General features: G+C 44.9%; 1 protein-coding gene across 6 annotated transcripts in view; it reads right to left on the bottom strand.

The window, feature by feature from the left end:
* TENM4 (teneurin transmembrane protein 4) overlaps positions 1-20,860 on the bottom strand; it is a 615,630-nt gene that overhangs the window by 23,625 nt on the left and 571,145 nt on the right. For all 6 annotated transcript variants that reach the window (XM_087756918.1, XM_087756912.1, XM_087756914.1 and 3 more), the window contains 3 exons: positions 10,799-10,971; positions 6,727-6,962; positions 128-424 (listed from right to left, as the gene is read on the bottom strand). In XM_087756918.1, the coding sequence (XP_087613044.1) occupies positions 128-424; positions 6,727-6,962; positions 10,799-10,971 (706 nt within the window). The remainder of the gene's footprint in view (positions 1-127; positions 425-6,726; positions 6,963-10,798; positions 10,972-20,860) is intronic.

Here is a 20,860-nt window from a genome sequence, read left to right as displayed (position 1 = left end):
AAGAGGAGCGTTGGACCATAAGGACCATTAATCAGCTGATGTGAAGGAGCACAGCTGTACTGAAGTCAAAGGAGTAAAGCCTATTTGCACCAACTGCACCATCTCTGAGCACTAAGAGGATTCTTACCTTCTCCAAGTAAGTGTAGCTCCATGATTTGCCATCAGCAAAGATTCTGGATGTAATTCTGCCAGACTGATCATACTCCATCCTTTCTGACATTGTGCCCCTCTGAATCCCTGCAATGTGTCCTCCTGGGGAATAGGTGACATTGACCCCGTTCAGTCTGCTGCTCGGTGACCAGAGACTGGGCCTCCCTGCCTGGTCGTAGAGGATGCGGAGCGTGAACTTGCGGTGGTCATCATAGATTTTCTCTGTCCTTGTCACACGATCAAAGTCGAGGGACAGCAGGTTTCTGTTGTGAACCTACAGGAAAGAGATGGAAAATTACAAAGCCGGAAACCGTTTAAGTTACAAAGACTAGCCTTGGTTCACCAAACACCTTTTTAGACCACATTGGAGAGTATCCAGCTGTTCATTGCCTCTGGATAAGAGGCAATTTTCAAAGCAAAGAGTTGTCCTAACGTTGCTTCTGTTGACTTCAGCGAGGAGAGAGGCAGAAAAACAGGGTACTTTTGAAACATCATCACGGTGAAGGAATATTGCCCATATCCCAAACCTAGGCTTAGGATTGCTACAGCTGATGTGATTATAGACCTACAGAAGATGAAATGACAACTTGTTGTGGTGAATATTTACAGTATTTACAGGCTTATCAAACCTAGGATATATAGTCTTTTGCTTTCATGCACATCAAAAAATTATACTTGTAGAAAAAAGATGGATGTTGTGTGAACATAGTGGAAAGCAGAGCTTTTCCCTGAGTTTACTGAATCTACTGCATGCACTGGGGGTTAAGGCTTTCCCCTGAGATGAAACATGGAGGCCTTGACCACTGTAGATGTTACACAGAGCAGGAACTTTTCTGTGAGAGCTGGAGTTTTAGCTTCATTGTCCTGGGGTTATTCGGAGTTGCATAATTACACTCCTGTTACCTCCACTGCCTCTGCATTTCCAAAGATCAAAGGTATCTACTTCAAAGGTAGGAGCAGGAATACATTTTGATTCAGGGATTGTAGTGCACAGCAATACAAAAAGGAGCTGATAATACAACTCATGTTTAGCCGCATGTGCAAGGAGCCTTACAAAGCCACATCATCACAGTAGCAAAGTACTGAGCAAAGATGAGAAACCCACATTCCCAGTATGAGCTTGCCAGTGAAGACAGCTTTCTCCATCCCACCGCTTTCAAACCTCTTTCAGCTGGTGAACCCCTCTTTTCTAGAAGGGTGCAGATTCTTCTGGGATGAATTTCAAACTCGAAACAGCTGGCTTGGTTTTCAGTTCCCTTCAGCTGTAGTCAATGAACCAGGGTTTGCAGGTTGCTGCAAGGCCTTCAGACTGCAAGTTAAACATACTGCCTCATCCTGCTCTGGGTAAAGCTGACACTCTTGACCTAAGCACTGTTCTCAGCGCTGGTCCAGCTTTGATCTTTGTCCTTACTTTAGGGTGTATGACTGAATTCCCACTATATTTTGAGGAATGTGGGAGCATCTGAGAGCTAAACAGCAAGAGGAAGGATGTGGTAGAGCCAATGGAGAGGGGGGTCCTCAGCTCAGCCCTAGAGGAATGGGAGAGGGAAAGGCAGGACCGCTGCAGTGCTTTTGCGCTGCGTGGGCAGACGTCTGTGCTGAAACCTGGGGAACGGGGGCACTACAAAATCAGAAGTCAAAAGAAGGCATCTCAGGAGCTGGGGTCAGAAGAGGCAAAAGCACGGCTGAGAAAATGTGGAAGCAAGCTGAGGGTGTGTGTGGCCAGCCAAGAGAGAAGGAATCGGTGGTGTGACCTAAGTGTGAAGATGATGTAAGAGGAGGCAAGTGCATAAATGATTTTCAACTTATGAATAACAATGGTACAAGGCAGGTATGGCTTGAGGAAACAAATGGTGTGGAAAGGTAGATAATGCTCCAATTAAATGTGTGCAAAATAGAATGTAAATGGGCAATGGGAGAAAGAGGGAATCAGGCAACAACCCACTCTAACAGGCAAGCTGGGAAATAATTAAAAAGGTATCAAAACTCTAAGTACAGATGCACACATGTAACTAACAGAGCAATTTTATATCTCATAGGTGCTTGCTGCTATAAATAGAGAAACAGAAGTGGCAATCGCTTGCAAAAAAAAAAAAAAAAAAGCAAAGCAGGAAGAAATCACATCTCTGCCTTTCATCTATTCACGGAGGAGCAGCTCCAGCTCGGCAGCTGCAGCTTCTTCTGCTACTGGTCTCTGCCAAGAGAGCTGGAAAGAGTTCTTCCAGGGCTGGGACAGTAATCCAGGCTGAAAGTGGCCTCCCTGATCCGTACGCCAGCAGCAGTGCCATTCACTGTGCTGGAAGGACCAAATAACAGGTCCCAGGATAGCTCTTAAGCTCGGTCCAAATCTCTGCATCCCATTACTGGTGCCCTAAGTCATTCCACCCTCCCTATGCTCTGGCAAGCAATTTCTGCAGGACTAGTTGGAACCAGTCTCCCTTTTCATGATTTTTTTTTTTTTTTTTTATGATTTGTTTTCTCCTGCTCTCTCGGTATAATCTTTCTTCTCTCCGAGAAGTGCTGCAGTGCCAACAGCCACTCCTCAAGGTGACGGGCAAAGTGAACCCTACCCTGCCAGATAGCCTCTGAACAGGGGCTAAATCTTTTTCATCCTTGTTCAAGGGCATGCCTTGAAGAGAAGTGAATTTTCTGCAGAAGCACTGACAGGGCTGCAGGCTTCAGTCCAATAACCGTGTTTTATGGTGAGCAGCTAAATAAGGTGCCATCCTACATCCAGGAGTCCTTATCCTGGAACAGGGTCTGAAAAGCTCCTGCAAAAAGCTTTTGCCCCTCACAGCATTTGACAAGTCTTGTGATCAGCACAGGACTGAGAAGGGTAAATTTAAATTCACAGTTCACTGTGGATTTAACCTCCTCTCTACAATGTGTGAGAGACTAAATTTAACCCCAAACTAATGTTCCGCCGTACTTTATTCAATCCCTTAGCTTGCTCTGGAAAAGCAAGAGCATAAACACACCACCATCTCTGATTTCTCCAGTGCTTCCTATGGAGCTCCTTTAGCTTAAATTATAATTAAAAACCATGCATTGATCTCCCTGGGAGCACACAAGCACAAAAAGGGAAGATTTCTCATGAAAACACTCTGGCAACCTTCAGCAGAGGAGGGCAAACAATACTTCTGCAATGAGAACTCCAGGAGCCAACAACATCCACGTGATAAACGGCTGCCTACAAAGCAATTTCCCCAGCGAATTGCTAAAAGCGTTGGGGTGGCCATATCCAGACCTCGACACCTTGCAGAAATTGTGGAGATGATGCTGGACTGTCCTCGTTAGTCAACACACCAGGAATGGTTAGCAGCATATCCAAAGAGACCTCTCCGGTCACACCGGTTCTGGGGAGTGTCTGGGACACCAGGTCTTGATGCCACCATTCACCTGCTGCCAAGGTCTTGGGAAAAAACAAGTGAATTACAACAGGAGTTTCCATGGTTAAATAAATGAAAGAGCTGAGCCAGCAGCTCCGTCTCTTTTGGCTGTCCTCTCTGCTCCACTGTCAGAGATTATTTTACATCCTTCTTTATTGAAAACCTCAGGTTTGTTTAAAAAAAAAAAAGGAAGCAGCTCTGTTCTTTGGAACAGAGTTTACCTAATGCTCTCACTGCAGAGGGAGGCTGTGTTGCTGTTGGCCAGTGATGGGTTGAATTCGTAGCCAGCAAATTTGCAGCAAATTTGCGCCCACTGCTGGGTGGGCGGATCAGAGCATCACAACTTTCCATGGGGTGTGTGGGATGGGAGAAGGGAAAGGGGCTGCTTTAACATATTTGTGCTGCTTTACTGCTGCCTGGCCAAGCGCAGAGCCAGGTCAGCATTGATGGGATGCGGGAAAAGGCGTCAGGGCTGGCCTTTTCCCTTCATCCATGCAGAAGTCCCTGCCCTGTGCCTGCAATATTCCTGCAATAAAGAAACACGTGCATTGTGTTATTTCTTAGGGATGGTCAAGGAAGCAGCTGTGAAACTGTCCTGATCGTGCTGGGAGATGGTTGAGCTCATGGAAACAGGTCATCAGTCCCCAGGAACACCCTGCAACCATGGGAGGAAGGGCCACAACTCATAAAATGTGGATCCATGTGATGGCAGCAGAAAGGATGGTGGTTTCAGGGGAACTCCCTCTTTTCTGGTGGTCAAATCCTGTTCTCCTCATCTCAAAGGCTTCATGGAGTGGTGGTGCAGCCTCTTTGGGCATGCTCTTTCCCCACAAGCACCATGCCTTTGCTGCTGTCTCATGCGAGCAGTGGGGTGAGGAGAGAGGGAAAGTGGTGATTTACTCACATATGGTAGAAAATGATAACATTTCCCAAAATGAACAAAAACATGTTGAACTTAACTTCCGTAATCTTCTCCCTTGCCAGTGAAAGCAGCAATTACTGGTACGAGGGAAGAGGAGAACATGACACACAGAATATGTTAAATGCCGGGCAATCCCCAGGGAAGCAATTAGCACCTTGCAGGTTTATGTCTTAAGGGTGCAGATGCTGCCATGCAGGTACAAACAGGCAGCTTAAAACTTCTTGTACACTCTCAGCTACTCTGAACCCTGAACAGAGTCATAACTGAGTCCTTCAACCGTGTAAGATGCCCTTTTGCTTCACTAGAAGGGTCCCGATAGGCTCAAAATGTGAATAAATGCTGGCAGATTTATGGGGACACAAGTAACCAGCCTGAAAACTCATTTTGCAAGTGTTTTTCCAACTGCAGTAAAATATAAAACAAAGACACATTCTGCGTTTGAATCTACTGTGAAAATTTTGGAAGATAAAACTGACACAGGCAGCTGAGCTGTGGCTAAATGAGTGGAAACTGCTTTGAACACCTAATAGCTGTGACACAGCTGCAGATTTCAGAAGGCTTTCTCCTTTCAGAAAAAGACCTGTCTGGTAATTTTGTTGGTTATTAAAATAAAATAAAATAAAAACCCCAAGACAAACCAAACACGAAGGGTGATGCCAACTGATCTGCAGATATAAAGCAGTTCCCAGTGAAGGAGCAGCTTCAGCTTTCACTACTGTTTGCAGTTTTTCTCCTGATAACAAAATATGAGGCTATTGACGCAAGGGGAAAAGAACAGAGGCAGCGTTAGGGAGGGTGAAGAGCAATACTTGACAAGTGTGAGCAAGGAGAGACGGGAAAAATCACACCAAGGTGGCAGGGGTCACGCAGCAGGGAATAGGGAAAGGTGAAGAGCAAGGACTGGGAAACACATACCCTGAAACCAAAGCATTAATATTTACTGCAAAGCTTAAGTGTGAATAAATAGCTGCAGTCCTTTTGCTGTGGTGGCATTACACAGCGCTAAGCATTTTTCTCAGAGGGTCTGAATTTGCCAGGTGCTGAGCAGCTTCCCAGGAACCGCTCATCAGCCCATGACTCTGAGACTCGCGAGGTACAGGGTGATTGCGCAGGACTTGCTATTACAAGTTACCAGCCTTGCCAGCAGTTAGCAGAGGAATTACAGGCTTATTGGGCAAGATCTTTAAACAGCCCTGACAAGTCTGCAGTGCATTGTGTGGAACAATGTTTTCAAAACACATCAGTCTCAAGCACAGAAAGGACCGCGCGCTCCTGGAGGAGAGAGTACCATCAGGCTGGAGCTGTTTAGAACACGTCACTTTGAAGAATAACAGCAATTGCGATGCAGTGCCCTGCGAGCCCAGTTCTTCAACAGGTTCGACAGTTTAGCAAGTTTCAGGAATCTAGAGATTTCTCTGAGGCTGCCCAGTGACCAATAATCATAGATTCATAGAATGGTTGGGGTTGGAAGGGACCTTAAAATCATCTGGTTCCAACCCCCTGCCATGGGCAGGGACACCTTCCACTAGACCAGGTTGCTCAAAGCCCCGTCCAGCCTGGCCTTGAACACTGCCAGGGTTAGAGCACCACAACTTCTCTGGGAAACCTGTTCCAGTGCCTCTCCACCCTCACAGTGAAGAATTTCTTCCTAATATCTAATCTAAATCTACCTTCTTTCGGTTTAAAACCGTTACCCTTCATCCTATCACTACACTCCCTGATAAAGAGTCCCTCCCCATCTTTCTTGTAGGCCTGCTTTAAGTACTGGAAGGCTGCCATGAGGTCTCCCCAAAGCCTTCTCTCCTCTAGGCTGAACAACCCCAACTCTCTCAGCCTGTCCTCATATGCTTACAAAGCTTTCGGTGCTCAGGTCTATTACTGTCAGCAGCACAGGTAGAAAATACCAACACTAATTGGTGCAGTATTTTATAGCTATAATCGTCCCTTGCTTGCTTAAACAGCCTGACATGATGGTTAAACCTGAGGTGTCTGATGGGAGGTCATGTGTTCCCAGTGACGCAGGGGACTCATAGGCAAATCAGCAATACTGCCTGTGATGGCTAAGAGAACATCAGAACATAAGGGGACGTAAGGATAGATTCAAGTCATAAAGGTTGTGTCACTGAGGATGAACAGCTAGTTCTCTGTCCTGCAGCCTCCTCCCTATTGCAGACGATACAAATCAGCCCTGTCCCTTTCTGTCACGAGACTGGGGACTGATGAGCTGGGAAGTGGAGTCCAAAACTGCTCACGCTTCTCACTTACCCTCAGCCGACGTCCAAAGACGGTGACCTGCCCTCTCGCTTGCTCCTTCCTCTGCCTCCACTCCACGAGATTGAGGCCGTTGTCGATGGGCAGGGTGACGTTCCTCTTCCCCACCGTGGGGTTGACGGTGCCAGCCAGCAGATGCGGCTCAGTTTGCAGGGCCACCTCCATGCCGTTAGCAAGCATCAGTCTGAGCGAGCCATCAGCGCCGATGTAGTAGCTGTTTCGGACTTGGTCTGAAGACAGAAAAGAGTTCTTTTCTGATCTGCCCAAAGAGATCTGCCCAATGATACCGCCCCAGCTTTTCATTTTCTCCCTCACCCAGGCTTCATCAGCATTTCTGATGGTTGTAACCAAATGTGCTGTCACTCACCCTTCCCACTCTCAGTGAGCAAAACATTGGTTTCATCAGTGAACATAAAGACGGACAATCTCTCTCTCATTCTGATGAGGTTCTGCACCTCTGACTCTTGCAGAAAAGTCTTACACAGGTTAAAAAAGGCACCAGTGGAAGAGTCATGTAATACCCTAGCAAAGGACACGGGTTCAAACCTCTTCCTCTGGGCTAGAACACTGGGTGGTGAGATATTTGTTTTAAATAACAGCCTGGCTGAAAACTTTCCACGCTTTTATATCCTCAAGATCCCAATTTCACTACAATATATGAAAAAGTGGGGCCACCTACTTTCCTCAGCTTATTCGCCATCTCACAAGTGACAGGAAATTGCCCAGTGAGTTAATGCTAACCAGTTCTCCAAACAACAGCCAAACCCTTTCACTCGGGAAAGCTTTCAGGAGGTAACTGAAGTCCTCATCTTTGGAGAGAAAGCAGAGGCACTAAGCTCCCACACATCTCCATACATCTGGCCTCCACTAGCTCTTGAAAGATCAGCAGCTTTTGAGGCCAGGATTTGGGAGTTCAGGAGTGGAAGAGAAGAACAATCTCTCTTCCACATCCTTCAGGAATCAGGCAGGCTGAAAGCCTGTCCTTTGAATCTCCAGCTGGCATTTCTCTCTGCAGAGAGCAGCTCATGAAGGGTAAGAAAGCATGAGACTTGCTCAGTGCAGAATGGCTTTAAAAGCACATTATACAAAGACTGCCTTATTGGAAGCTCCTCAAAAGCTGGAAAATATTACAATTTCTGTCTCCCAGGCTGCCATAAATACCTAATTGTGAATAAAAACACCCATTAAAAATTCATGTCAATTGTTTTTCCGTTCTGAGGCAAGTTGGGTTTTGTTCACTAGTTGCTCTGCCATAGCTCAGCAGGAAACGAGGTCACAGCGAAATTATCATCTCTCGTCTGGACAAAATATATCAGCAAAGAGCACAGTTTGGTATAATTAGGAAAGGAAACCTGACACCAGTTGGTCTTTTTTATTGTGAGTCTGATCCTCCTCCTGTTGTAGCCAGCTGGAGTCTTGCCACACTGATCTCAGCAGGACCACAACTCAACTTACTGTACACAGTAGTGATGGTGTGAAAATACTGTGGCACTGGATTTTGCCACTATAAACATACAGCAGTGATCCACAGTGTAGACCCAAGTATTTTAGCTATACCACTGAGTACTTAAGTTGATGGTCTTTTGACATAGACTCCAGCAGGATCAAACCCACTCCACGCTTGATTCTGCAAGTGGAGAGAAGGGGGACAGTCAGCTGGCTGTCACACTTCTGTTATTAGATGCTTGGTTCGGTGAAAAAGTGGTAGGAGATGCGCTTTAAATCAAGTCAGTGAAATATCTCTGCACAGCTAGTATATTCCTCCCTCCTTCATCCTTCACCAGGAAGCACGGGAAAACTTGACGGTCTCTGTGAAATTCACTGGACATGTGAAGTTCCCTTTGTGTCACACAAGCACCGCAGAGGGGTTACGGTAGATTGTCACTAGTAGTGTGATACAGTGTGGGTAATGTAAATCCTCCATTTTCAACATTTTCCCAAGAGAAGACTCCTTCCTGGCTTTGGAATGCATTTCTCAAGGGGTACATGAAATCCAGGGGCCATTGGATGCTGTGTTTTATGCTGCTTTGGCTCTAGGGCACTAGTGCCCTATTTAGGCCTTGAACAAATGCTCACTTTGTCACTAATCCAGAAGACAAAATCCCATTGAGGTCCTGAAGTGCCTGTTAGCTGTAGACGCTCTTAAATCCATCCTACAGGAATCTGTAACCTTCTGAAAATGCCTTCTCAGACCTCACCTGTTCACTGTGTGATCCAGGTTTCTTGAAAGGTGCACCAAGGATTTGTGACAGCTGGCCAGAGCTGTGAGTCCAGAAGCAAAATGCACGAGCAGCTCTCATGCAAAGGGAATCTGCAACACGCATTTTCCCTGGAGAGCAACGGAGCGAGCAAGACACTCACAGACCTTGAGAATGGCTCCAGCTCCATCCGCTGGAGAGGCACTTGGAAGGAAACTTCACTTCAGCTGTGCTCAATACATCCCTGGGCAACTCCAGCAGCCCTTGTTTCAGTTTCTATAGTGCTGCCATGAACAAACAGCTACTTCAGTTTGGGAATTCACAGTCCCCAACACCTGCGGGAAAGCCACCCTCAGCAGGTCGCAGGCCACCTCTGCTGCAATGTTATCCAGGTCTTCATTTTAAGATAAGTGAGTTTCTTCAGATCTAAATAGTTTCGTAATTTTATACTTCTGAAGATGGTTAAACTATTTGTAATACTACATGTCCTAACGGCGAGAGTGCCCCTGTGCTGGAGGGCAGTACAATGAGATAATTGACCGTGGCACCATTATGTAACTGTGCCTTCAGCTCTGGGCGTATAAATCAAATCACAGTCAATTATCTCACTAAAGAGCCCCCAACAGCGGGCTCTATTGCTTAATTAGGCTCTTGAGGTGAAGCCAACCTTGTGTCTGTGCAGTTGCCAGACGTCTTAATGCGAGTGGATGGGATGGGGCGGGGTAGGTTGGATCTGCTTTGCAGGCTGAAGTAAAGAATAAGAAAGTCATTGTGTTCCCCTGCAGGAATAGTGAGTACGGCTTGAAGGGGCTGGTACCCTCTCAGCCGTCCTCTCCAGAGGCAGGAAAGGCAGTTTTCAGGCATAGCAGGCACTTTCTTTAAGGAAAGCTTGCTGTTATTATAAGGAGGGGGAGGGAAATGTGTGTCCCAGAGATGTGGGACCAAATGTGACTCTGGAAAACATTGGTCTCACTTGGAGCACTTTGTTCCTCACGAGGGGAAATGGTGTTTGACACCCCATTGACATCAGGCACAGACTATGATTGAATGAGAGCTGGGAAGTGAAAAAAACAGAGTCTGGTGGTCCTTTTCCTTTCTCCAAGCCCCAGGGAACAGGACTGATGGCACAGTTTGTGCACTACAACTTCTGCCCCTACCAGTATGTCAGTACAGTGCTCCCCTGCTATTTTTTCCTCTTCTTTTTCCCACTTCATCACCTTTTCCTCCACCTCATCAATCCTCCACTTCCCCACCTTACCATCACCGGCAGAACTATGCTCATTTCCAACAGCCGCGAACCAGTCCCACCAGTCCTACCCTGACTGCCCACCTCTCCATCCTCCTTTGTGCCTCTCCATGCCAGCCCTTTAGCTTAAACGCAGACCTTCTGGGGACAGGGATGGTCATTCTTCTGGATGCTGCCTTGTGAATGTTTGAACAGCCAGTGAACAAAGAATCAGAGAGATCTCCAGCAACAAGCTGGAAGCCTGTTCCAGGAGAGTAAACTGTTAAGTTAGAAGCCATTAAGAGAACGAAGCAAAGGGGTCAGCTGGAAGCGCGGCTAGATTTATGCAACCCTTTTTGTTATAACAATAATGGTAATGATGATGGAGGACTGTACTGCATAAGGGCTGCACGGCAAGGGGACTGGCTGAGAATGAAGCAGAAAACAGCTGCAGAGCAACCACAGCGCGAGGGAATGTGGCTAAGTAGGCGTGAGTGTGCATCTGTACCAGCATGTGGGGAGCTCTGGCACGCTGTGGATGCAGGTGATTTTTGGTGCTGGGATTATCGAGACAATGCCTGTTTCCTGATGGATAATCCATTGTGTGAAGCTTGGCTGGGAGAGGGACAGCGGCCCAACTCACCTTGGAGCAGGGTGTAGAAGGCTCCTGATGCCGACAAATTAGTTGTTATCGTAACATCATCCTTGCTGGAGGTTTCCACCTGGACATGCACAGAACTGTCGGTATCGCTGCGGAAGCTGCTCACTTGGCCAGTAGGAAAGGTCACGTTGGTCAGGCGCCCAAAGCTGTCGTACCTGAAAGGGAGGATGGAGTGAAGTCAACAGCATCTACAGAGGAGTGGGATACAGGAATCATCCTATAAAGCAGAGACCAAGTCTTGAAGTCATCACCCAGATTTTTCCCAGAGAAAAACGCATTGTCAGTCTGTCAGACCGTCTTGACTTTTTCGGCTTCATGAGAAGAAAATCACAGCTTTTAGCTGAAGAAAATCAAGCAAAGAACAGAAAATGACTAAATAAGTATTAGCCTGTATTTTAACATTTTTCCTATACTTATCACCTGCACTGTGCTTCTTGTTTACAAGAGTAACTTTATTTCCATTCACTGTGCTGTGACTTATGGAAAAGCACTGGCCTATGCACCCTGTCTAGCAGAACTAGGAGTTTCTGAAGTCCACCAACTGTTTTGTCTGCTTGTGTCCTGAGCTCTTCAGCAACTTGGTTTTTTTTTTTTTTCCCTATCTTATTTTAAAAGCTAATGTTAAGGTAGCAGCAAGGAGCTGCCAGATGGACCACATCAGGTAGAGAACTGTCCTTTGTGAACATGGTGTAGAGCCCGGAGCACAGCTGAGACCCCCAGGTCTAGCTTTTACTGTTCCTAGGACCATCTGGAAGGACTGATTTAAAAGTGTACAAAAGCAGTTCATTTTTCACCCCTACTGAGTCCTTGGCTTTTCCAGTGAGGGAGTCAACATAAGCACCATCTGGGAAGGTTTCTGTGATGTGGACACCTGTGTACCAGGACCCAGATGAAATAAGCTACATATATGCAGGTCCCACAGCGGTTTACAAACTGGGGGGTTATTTTTCAATAAAAAGGAGAAGCAGACACCTGTGCCTAGAGGCCTCCCGTGTCGATGGAGCAAACACACCATCCTGCCTCCCATTTGTGGCATTGCAAAAAGGGTGCCCTTGGGTCACAGACTGAGCTAAGAGCAGAGGGTTAGCAAGGGACCTTGGCAGTGAGGCTATTGTAGACTGAAATGGAGAGCAGCAGGAAGCTCTACTGGCTTATCTCTGGAGAGCTGTTGGACCTTCTGATGAGACAGACCTTCAGGGAAGGGGTATTTAACTAGTCAAGGAGAAATAGGAGAAAAATTCCAGCAAAAGCAATCCGTGATAACATTTGACTTTTTTCAAGTCCTGCCCACATATCATTTAAGAATGATTTATATGACATATAGGAAGATCATATCAAGAAAACACACCACTTGGGGATGCAGAGTGAATGGTGGGTGAGCAGAGAGGACTCGTTCTCCTGTGATAGCCAGTGGTTAGCCTTTGACGGAGCATGGTGTCCAGTGAAGGGCACCGTTCCTCAGAATGATAAAGTAATGTAAATGATATGTTAAGGATAAGCTTAGAAAACATGACCTAAGAGGCAAAGCCAAAAGAAATGAGCTGATTTAGAAGAGAAGAAACAAGGAAGTGGGAAGATGCCACCCTGACAATGGTTGTTCTAAAGAGAATTAAAATTAATTGTTTGTCATGTCTATGGAGGGTGTGACAAAAAGTAATCAGCTTGAATGGAAACAAGGAAGATTCAGGTCAGAAGCTGGAGAACATTTTCCAGGCCCATGTTTGCTCCAAGCAGAGGAACAGATGGAGCGCTGGAAACCTCATTGCCCAACACTTTTAAGAACAGGTGAGAGAAATGTGTTAGAGAGGGTCTGGATGCAGTTGACCAGACCTTGGAGGGAGTAGATGGTTGAGGAGCTCTTGATCCTCCTCTTCAGGATTACTCTGAGCTGGGGAATAAGACTACAGACCCCATCTAATAACAAAAAAAAAACCCTAAACAAACAAAAAAAGGCAAGGCAAGGCAAGGCAAGGCAAGGCAAGGCAAGGCAAGGCAAGGCAAGGCAAGGCAAGGCAAGGCAAAGAGAAAGAAAAGAAAAGAAAAGAAAAGAAAAGAAAAGAAAAGAAAAGAAAAGAAAAGAAAAGAAAAGAAAAGAAAAGAAAAGAAAAGAAAAGAAAAGAAAAGAAAAGAAAAGAAAAGAAAAGAAAAGAAAAGAAAACAAAAGAAAAGAAAAGAAAAGAAAAGAGAAAAAGTACTCTTGAACTGCAACCCATGAGACACCCAGGAGCAGCTGTTGGACGAGCTCTGCACTGTACAGAAAAAGAAATTAGTCTCCTCTTCCATTCTCTTTTTTCCAGATTTATACACAGTGCTGATACTTTGCTTTTGTTAAGATGCTGGAAGTGACTCTGTGTGAGGAAAGGCTGGTTGAAAAGGTGATTTTTGCCCAAGCTTAATATTTAGTGTATAGTGACTAAGTGGGTGAGCTCATTGCAAGTCTCCCCAGCCCTTGGGTTTGGAGACACCATCACGTGAGGCTTTTCTTGCCCACTGGGCAGAAGGGGAGGTAGGAAGGTAGAAGAAAGCATTTGGCCCTCCACAGTGTCAGCCTATCAGTCATGGGATTATCCACGCATGGAGGATGAAGCAGCCTTGCCCTTTCCCTCCAAGAGCTTGGCGATCAATCAGCCACTTGTGAAATGGAAACGAAGAAAGAAAGAAAGAAAAAAAAAAAAAGAAAGGGATGAATTCAGGACTGCATTGCAGGAGTCTGGCAGAGACCAGTTAAAGCTTTTCCAAGCAGCTAGCAGTGCACAGCTTGGATCTAAACTGAATCTCCTTGCAAGAGCCAGAACTAAAGTGCTCTCGGTACCAAATGCTTTGCTCCCTGTTTGGGGCTGTCCTGTTTGCACTGAGACGGTATGCGTTTTGATTGTGCTTTCTGTACTATCATCTGCACCTCTCCTCCTAAAACAGTATGTGAGTCTTAAGCTGAAAATGTCACAGGCAATATCTTTACCCCATCTGCTGAGACAGGACACAAGGGGCACAATTTAGTCTCTACCTTGAGCAGAGAAAACACTGTTATTGCTAAAGATGTCTTGTGTAACACCCCAAATTCTTTCTACCTCAACATCAATAGTCCTATATATAAACTAGCCTGAACTGTAAGGGTAGACTCAGATCCCAGCTGCTCCAAAATTTAAGGAAGATGGATCTGAATTTAACACCTCTGACTTGGTGGTATTAGCAACTGTAAGAGATTTATTTGTATTGTTCTATTTAAATTTTAAAAAATGAGCTGCTCCTGAAATTGAGCCTGATTCACCTCCTAAAAATAATGGCACAAATTTAGACGTGCTGCAGTGAAGTCTAAGGGGTGACTTTGGTGTAATACAGGTGTGAGTGCGAAAGGAAGCAGGTCTGCGGATTAGGGAAAGAAGAAGAGCAAAAGCCAGGATGGGGGCAGAGAGCTTGCTCATCTGATGGACGTGGCTGCTGTTTCCTTTAAGTGCTGAGTCAATGTGCTGTGAGTCATATGGTTTATCCTAATTGAACGACACTCAGCACTGTGGTGAGAGCCAGCACAAAACCTATACTCCGTGCAAGCCCTACTTACCTGCTCCAAAGAAAGCCTCAAAAACCTGTGGATACTCAGTTTAACAGCCCCAAGCAGCAGCAGACACACAGCTCCTTAAACTCTATTCCTGGACATCCAGCTCCCAGCACCCTCGCAAATGGTCCTCCAGCTCTCTGCTGGGCGAGTATGCAATATTTGCAAATGTGCAAATGGGCCAGTAAATGTGCAAATGCCAGTAACCTCTGCCTGTGCAAAATGTGTTAGAACAGCATGAAAAAAGAGCATGAAAGAGTATGATGGTGCCTAGACCTCTGTGCACACATTTTTCTTTTTAAGTCAAAATGAATAAGTACAATACGCCTAATTTACACAGTTACATTTTTACAGCTGTAGAAAACTCACACTACAGGGGAGAACTTCACCAAGAGCAAGGACTTCCTTTTGGGACTCTGGGTCCTGAGAAGCAAGGCTTGTTTTGGGCCAGAACAGTCTGGAATAGTGTGCTGGAATTGGTTTAAGATGTCTGCACGTGTACATTAGACTTTTGGCACCTCCTTAGTCACCCCATTAGCCTCCGTCAGAAGTAACCTGGACCATCTGTGTTTTCTGCCTTTGCAAGAGCTGCTGCACCTCTGTCCAGGAGCAAGGCAGGGACCTTCCAAGCACTCACTTTGGGGGTGACAGCTCACCTATTTGCAGCTGCAAGGAGGTCATGCCTTACAAAGGCAGAAATGTGAGAAGGTTCTACAATTAGACTGTTCCCATTTTTACTATTATTTTTAGTTGGTGGCAGATGAAGTGTAAAACACTCACGTCCAGACAAAAACTCCTTTTAGCACTGTGGTGGCAAGGCAAAAGGAGGTGCTGGAAGCTAGTTAGCATGGAGACACACAGCATTTTCCTCTTGGCAAGCAGTTCCTTTCCTCTTTTCTGTTTTACTCAGGACTGGAGCATTTTCTCCTTTTCCCTTGACTTAGATCACACAGCACATACCTGATATCATTTATCACATACCCACAGTCTCCCAGGACACATTAGCTTGAAGGCTTCAACATCCCAAACAGATAATATGTTTAAGAAAATTAAATAAGTTAAACGAGACGGTTCCTTCTACCTCTGCTTTCAGCCCTACAGAGGCACTTATAGGGCACATCCTCAGCTTGGAGAGGAAGGCCAAGCAACTGGCTCTTATGTAGCTGCAGGCACTCCCTGGTATTTGCAGTAAGATAAATCTCTCCTCATCACCTCATTTTGCAGCTAAGCTGTATAGGCCTGTTTCCACAGTCTTGGGATTTAGGGGTGGGCCAGTTTTCATCATAGCCTAAGACTTCTGCGCTCTCCAAATGCTCTGAAAGCAGCAGAATTAAGGAAACACTGAAACACGGGAGCGCACGCCGCAGCCACTCTGAGCAATGAATTCATCACCTGCTAACACAGCTGCTGCCTCCCATTCAAACCTGCTGCAAAGACTCGGCGCCTACAATTACAGTGACAATTATTAGGCCAGCAAAGGAAGCTGTTGCCATCCATTCCCAATTGGAAACGTATTTAGCTAAGGTTCAATGCACAGAATTAAAATGGTATTTGGTGCTTATGAGGCCTAATTGTTAGCTTGTAAACATTCAGAGCTTTCATTTATCACATTACCATTGTGTAGAGACCTGGGCCTTGGGAATTAAAGAGAGCATCCTAAGTACCATCTATTCAGAAATCAATTCCTTGCCTGAGTCTCTGGGTTTCCTCATTTTAGCTTTTTCACATTTCATCAGCCTTTTAAAACTACAAGTCAAATAGATCGGAAAAAATTCACTATAATAATATTGCATTTAGTGCCAAAGTGTCCTAATGTACTTTGCAAACTATATTTTGTGTGCGATTATACAGCCATGCACCCGCCGCCTCTGAACAAGCTCGTCTCTTCACAGTTTTTCAAACAACATTAAACACAACATTAAAAATAAATCTATAACAGACAAACCGATACTACTCAAATATGTATGAAGGCAAGTCCTCTCCCTAATGACACAAGGCCAGGTTTCAGCCTGTCTGCAGAATTTTCTGACCGCCCAAACAAGAAGAGGAAGGTCTCTCTCTCTACCTTTTATGGTACTCATAATTCCCTTGGTTCTCAACTGAACTCTGACACCAGGCATTCATTTCAGGCCAGGCCAATGGCTCAAAACATGACCTCACAACTTAGTGAGGGTACTGGAGAAGTACCAGTTTATCGTGGCACTTACCAGAGTTTCACTGTAACTTCTTCGGAGGAACGACGATCAGAATCTAATTATTTTATCATGAAGAAATTGTGGAGCAAAGAAATCTTGCTAAAAGAGAAGGGAGTGCAAAAGCCAAAGGTGTTTCTCATACTCCAGTCTGCTGCAGGAGCAGAAAGAGACCCTCGCTTGAACTACTCTAAACCAAGGACGCCACCAAATCCCATAAAACTCAGTGTATGACCTGAGATATCATCGGCTGATAAAGCGATGTTATTAATGCAGTAAGCTAGCTTTTCTCTGAGTCAAGAGGTGGCTGCTCCTCTAAAGGTAATAAGTGTTATTTATCTTTGTTTTTGACTAAAAGAGAGAAAAAAAATTGCAAAGCCTTCACGCCAACTACAAGGCAGACTGAGTCTGCATCTCACCGTGGGGTAGGTGCTGACCATGATGCCCAGTTCTGGTAGCCCAGTTGCCCAGACCGGGGCATTGGCTGGGGCACTGCTGGTGCTGGAGCAGGACCTCTGCTGAGTCCTGGGGATCACCGGGAAGCCATCCAAGGTCCTCCTGCCTGCTCAGTCCAGCTGGCTCCTACCTTCCACCCATTACGGTGTGTGAGGTTTGGCAGAGTTTGGTTCTGTGTAAAACGGCATTCTGTGTTACGGGTCAAAGCTCTCCTTACCGCCCATCTACAGCTCTGGCTCCACGAGACCCTTTGCCCTCCAGGCAGCTGTGAGCCACTTCTTGGGCAGTCCATGAAAAGGTTTTGAATTTCTGGGTTTGGCTGCAGTGATGTGTAAGTATTTCATTCCGTACGGGAGGATGTGACCTTTGAAACTAATTGGGCACACAAAGGACCTAAGCGAAAGAGCCTCATCTGGGCTAAATAATGCATAGAAGGTTTGACTTTGGCTCAGAGGGAAATTGAATTAGCGTACAGTGATACCATCTCAATGAGCTAATCAAGATAATTGCCATATTCTTGATTTAAACAAATACATTAATAAGAATTTCCGGATTCTGAAGTAGATAAACAGCAACTGCCAGGAAACTTTGTAAAGGCTGGTAGCAATTTTTTCAGGTCAAGTGAAAAAGCAGCAACAACAAAGAAGCAAGCAGTCACACAGCATTGTTTGTCTTTGATTTGAGGAGCTGAACAACAAGAAGCCATTCCCCTGGCAGAGTTTCCAGATCAACTTTCTTTGCTGCTGATTATCACTGTCACTGGTTCATCGGGAAGGCAAGTCTTTAATCCAGTTACTGGACAAGCTGAGCTGCATTGCGTTAATTGACAGCGAATGTCAAGCTCTCTGTAGAGGCAGAGAAGGTCTGTATAATGCTAAAACCCTCAAAGAAGTCTCAGATAGGCCTTTGGGGGACAGGCTAATTACTTCAGGAGTTAAGTTTCACTCTAAAAGGAAAGGGAAACTGCACAGCATTATATACTGAACCTTACTCAGCGCTAAACCCAATAAAGCAGGATTGTCACAGCAGGCTTTGGTGTAGGATGCGTGAAAGGAAGAGCTGGAAGTTCTGTTGGCAAGTCTGCCACCACCTGAAGACAGCACCTGCCTCCTTCCCCTACAGAAATGAAGGGACAATGTGCCAGCCCAGCCTGAACCCTTGGAGGACCTGGATTCCCTGGTGCGGCCTGGAGATAGACTTCCAGTGCTGCGTCAATGTATCCCACCTCCTTCTCTCCTCTGCAGAGTCACGCCAACGTGGCCACATGTCACAGCTCTTTGAGCCTTAAGATAAAGGCTAAGAAATGCCCTGCTAAGAGCAACAACTGAAGGAGAACCAGAGATGGTGGACATGTACACATGTAGTGTTGCCAGTCTTGCAATACCATTGCTCTTTCATGTTGGGTGTCTGGTTTATGGTCCTCTGTAGACAGTCAGGTAAAGGTAAATCTTATAAAGATGTTCTTCATGGGGCCACTGGTGCAGTGTAAACTTGCCAGCTGAATTTACGTTTACTCTTAACTGTTTAAACAGTGGTGTCCAGCCTGCCCTGGCCCATAAACAACTATTATGTGCTGTGAGAAACATGAAGCTTTTCCTCAGAGTCAGATTTGATGTCTTTATTTCCTTGGCCACGAGCAAAACAGAAATATGAGCTTCACCTTCCCCCTCAGCCAAGACTGAAAACTACGCAGAGCACGTTCCAGTAGCTCATGATCACAGGATTTCTCTAAATCACTTAAACTTCCCCAATGTAAATTTCCTGATGTTCTGATACAGAAACCAATAACTCAAAGATATTGAATGCTGATTTGGTTTACACCATCTTCTTTGGCTTCTTGGATATCAAAGAACTTAAATTTCATCCTGACATGCCTGCACTCATCCCTGCAGTTTGTGTTTGACTCATGCAAATATTCTGTCTGGTGAGAATGTATCTTAAGAAAGGCATCCAGAGTCATGATCTAAGATACCAAGAAATGGAGAACATACTGCTTCTCATAGTTGGTTGCTCTAGCAGTTAGGTAATCTCAGCCTTAAAAAATTATGCCTTCCTGTCAACTTGAATGTCTCTAGCTTTGCTTTCCAGCCCCTTACCCTTCTCAACCCCTTCTCTGCTAGATTAAGAGTCCCTCTGTAGATGGTAGTTTTGTGCTGACATGCTGTGATCTAGACACTTCCCAGTCTTCTTCATGTTAAGACAAATAGACCAAGTCTTCTTAGTTCTCCAGTATAAAGCACTTTCTCCCCATGAATGCATTTTTGTAGTGTTTTTCTGTACAGCCTTCAATTTTCACTGTACTTCATAAAATGCAAACATCAGAACTGACAGTATCAGTCTCATCAATGCTGTAGAGGGATAAAATCAGCTTCGCACTACCCACTGCAAGTAGAGTGAGATGAGTAAATGTATTCATTTTGTTTGTCCATCCAAGCAACAAGTTAGACAGATTTGCCATGGAAGTATGCTGAGAATCACACTGGATGACTTTATGCTTTGCTCACTACAACCTCTGAGAGTCAATGCTCAGCCCAGTTCTTTAGATGTGGCCTGTTACATGTGTACCCTGGAATTAGACTGTGTAAGAACATATTTTGTTTAAACAAAACCTACTTTATCAAGCAATCTAAGTATCTTACCTTTATTTACTAATCTCATTTTATCAGTACTGATTTTATATTTTTTTCCCAGATTATGCATGTGAAACCTGTATAGAATCAATCCCTGCCAATTCACCCAAAACAACCCCATCGGATGATTCCCTGTTGCTGATTACCTTTTGAGAGCTATCACAGAGCAAGTTCTTGAGCCATTTGGTATGTACTTTTCACAGCTGAGAAGAAGGGCAGACTGATCTGCTTTCCAAGTCCCTAGTGGACAGGTTAGGATAGGATCAGATAGGACAGGACAGGACAGGATAGAACAGGATAGGATGAAGAATGACAGTCTTCGATTCAAGCAAAGAAGATTTAGATTGAGCATATAAAAAAGCTTTCTAACAATAACAGTAAGATAGGTAAATACATTGTTATCACTAGCAATATTTATGAATAACTTAGATGACTTTGACAGGATCCATTTGACCAAATTGTAGACATCTGCAACGTAAACATCTGTATGCGAGCTAATCATTCTGGACTACCTTTACAGAGAGAAACTCTCAGAATACAACTTGTCTTATCTCATCCTAAAGCAGATACTTGACATAACTCATAAGAAACTCACCTTGAAAGTCCCTGTTTCTCTCCATTGCCTATGAAGTGAGGCTGAGGTAACTAATTCAGATATAGACTTTTACCCTGTAGTTGTATAAAGTTGCATCAGAATCTGTCAGGAGCAGTTAAATAGAGATAACTGATCACGGGTTTGGATGAGATATCTCTGAAGACACATTCCCAATTCTATTTTCAGTGATGCTGTGCTATCATATAGTGCTGACTTGCCCTAGTCAAGATTTCTGTAGTCTAACCACTGGAGAATACTGTCTTCCATTTAGCTCTAAAAAGCTTTCTTATGACTCTTATGAAGTGCGTAAAAGGACCAGAATGATGACTTTCACAAATGCTCTATTTGGTTGGATAGCAAGAAATAATGGATCACTGTTATAAATATATCCACAGAGTAAGTTGGCTTCTGTCTCATTTTATCTCCTTTATATTTTCAGTCACACTTTTAAATAAAAGAATATGTTTGAGGTATAAATCTGACCATTATTAGCTGTAACGTTTAGTTTGCTTCACTGTCCATGGCTACATCTGTTTTCAAGCACAGGAACTATTGGGTTCTTTGCAAAAAGAAAATACCTCCTTGATTTAGCACGACGGTCCCGACAATATAGCAGGC

Source organism: Nipponia nippon, unplaced genomic scaffold (assembly GCF_047370975.1).
Source record: "Nipponia nippon isolate SJK-2023a ecotype South Korea unplaced genomic scaffold, ASM4737097v1 scaffold_2, whole genome shotgun sequence".
Taxonomy (NCBI): Eukaryota; Metazoa; Chordata; class Aves; order Pelecaniformes; family Threskiornithidae; genus Nipponia; species Nipponia nippon.
This window is presented reverse-complemented; position numbering and strand designations above follow the sequence as displayed.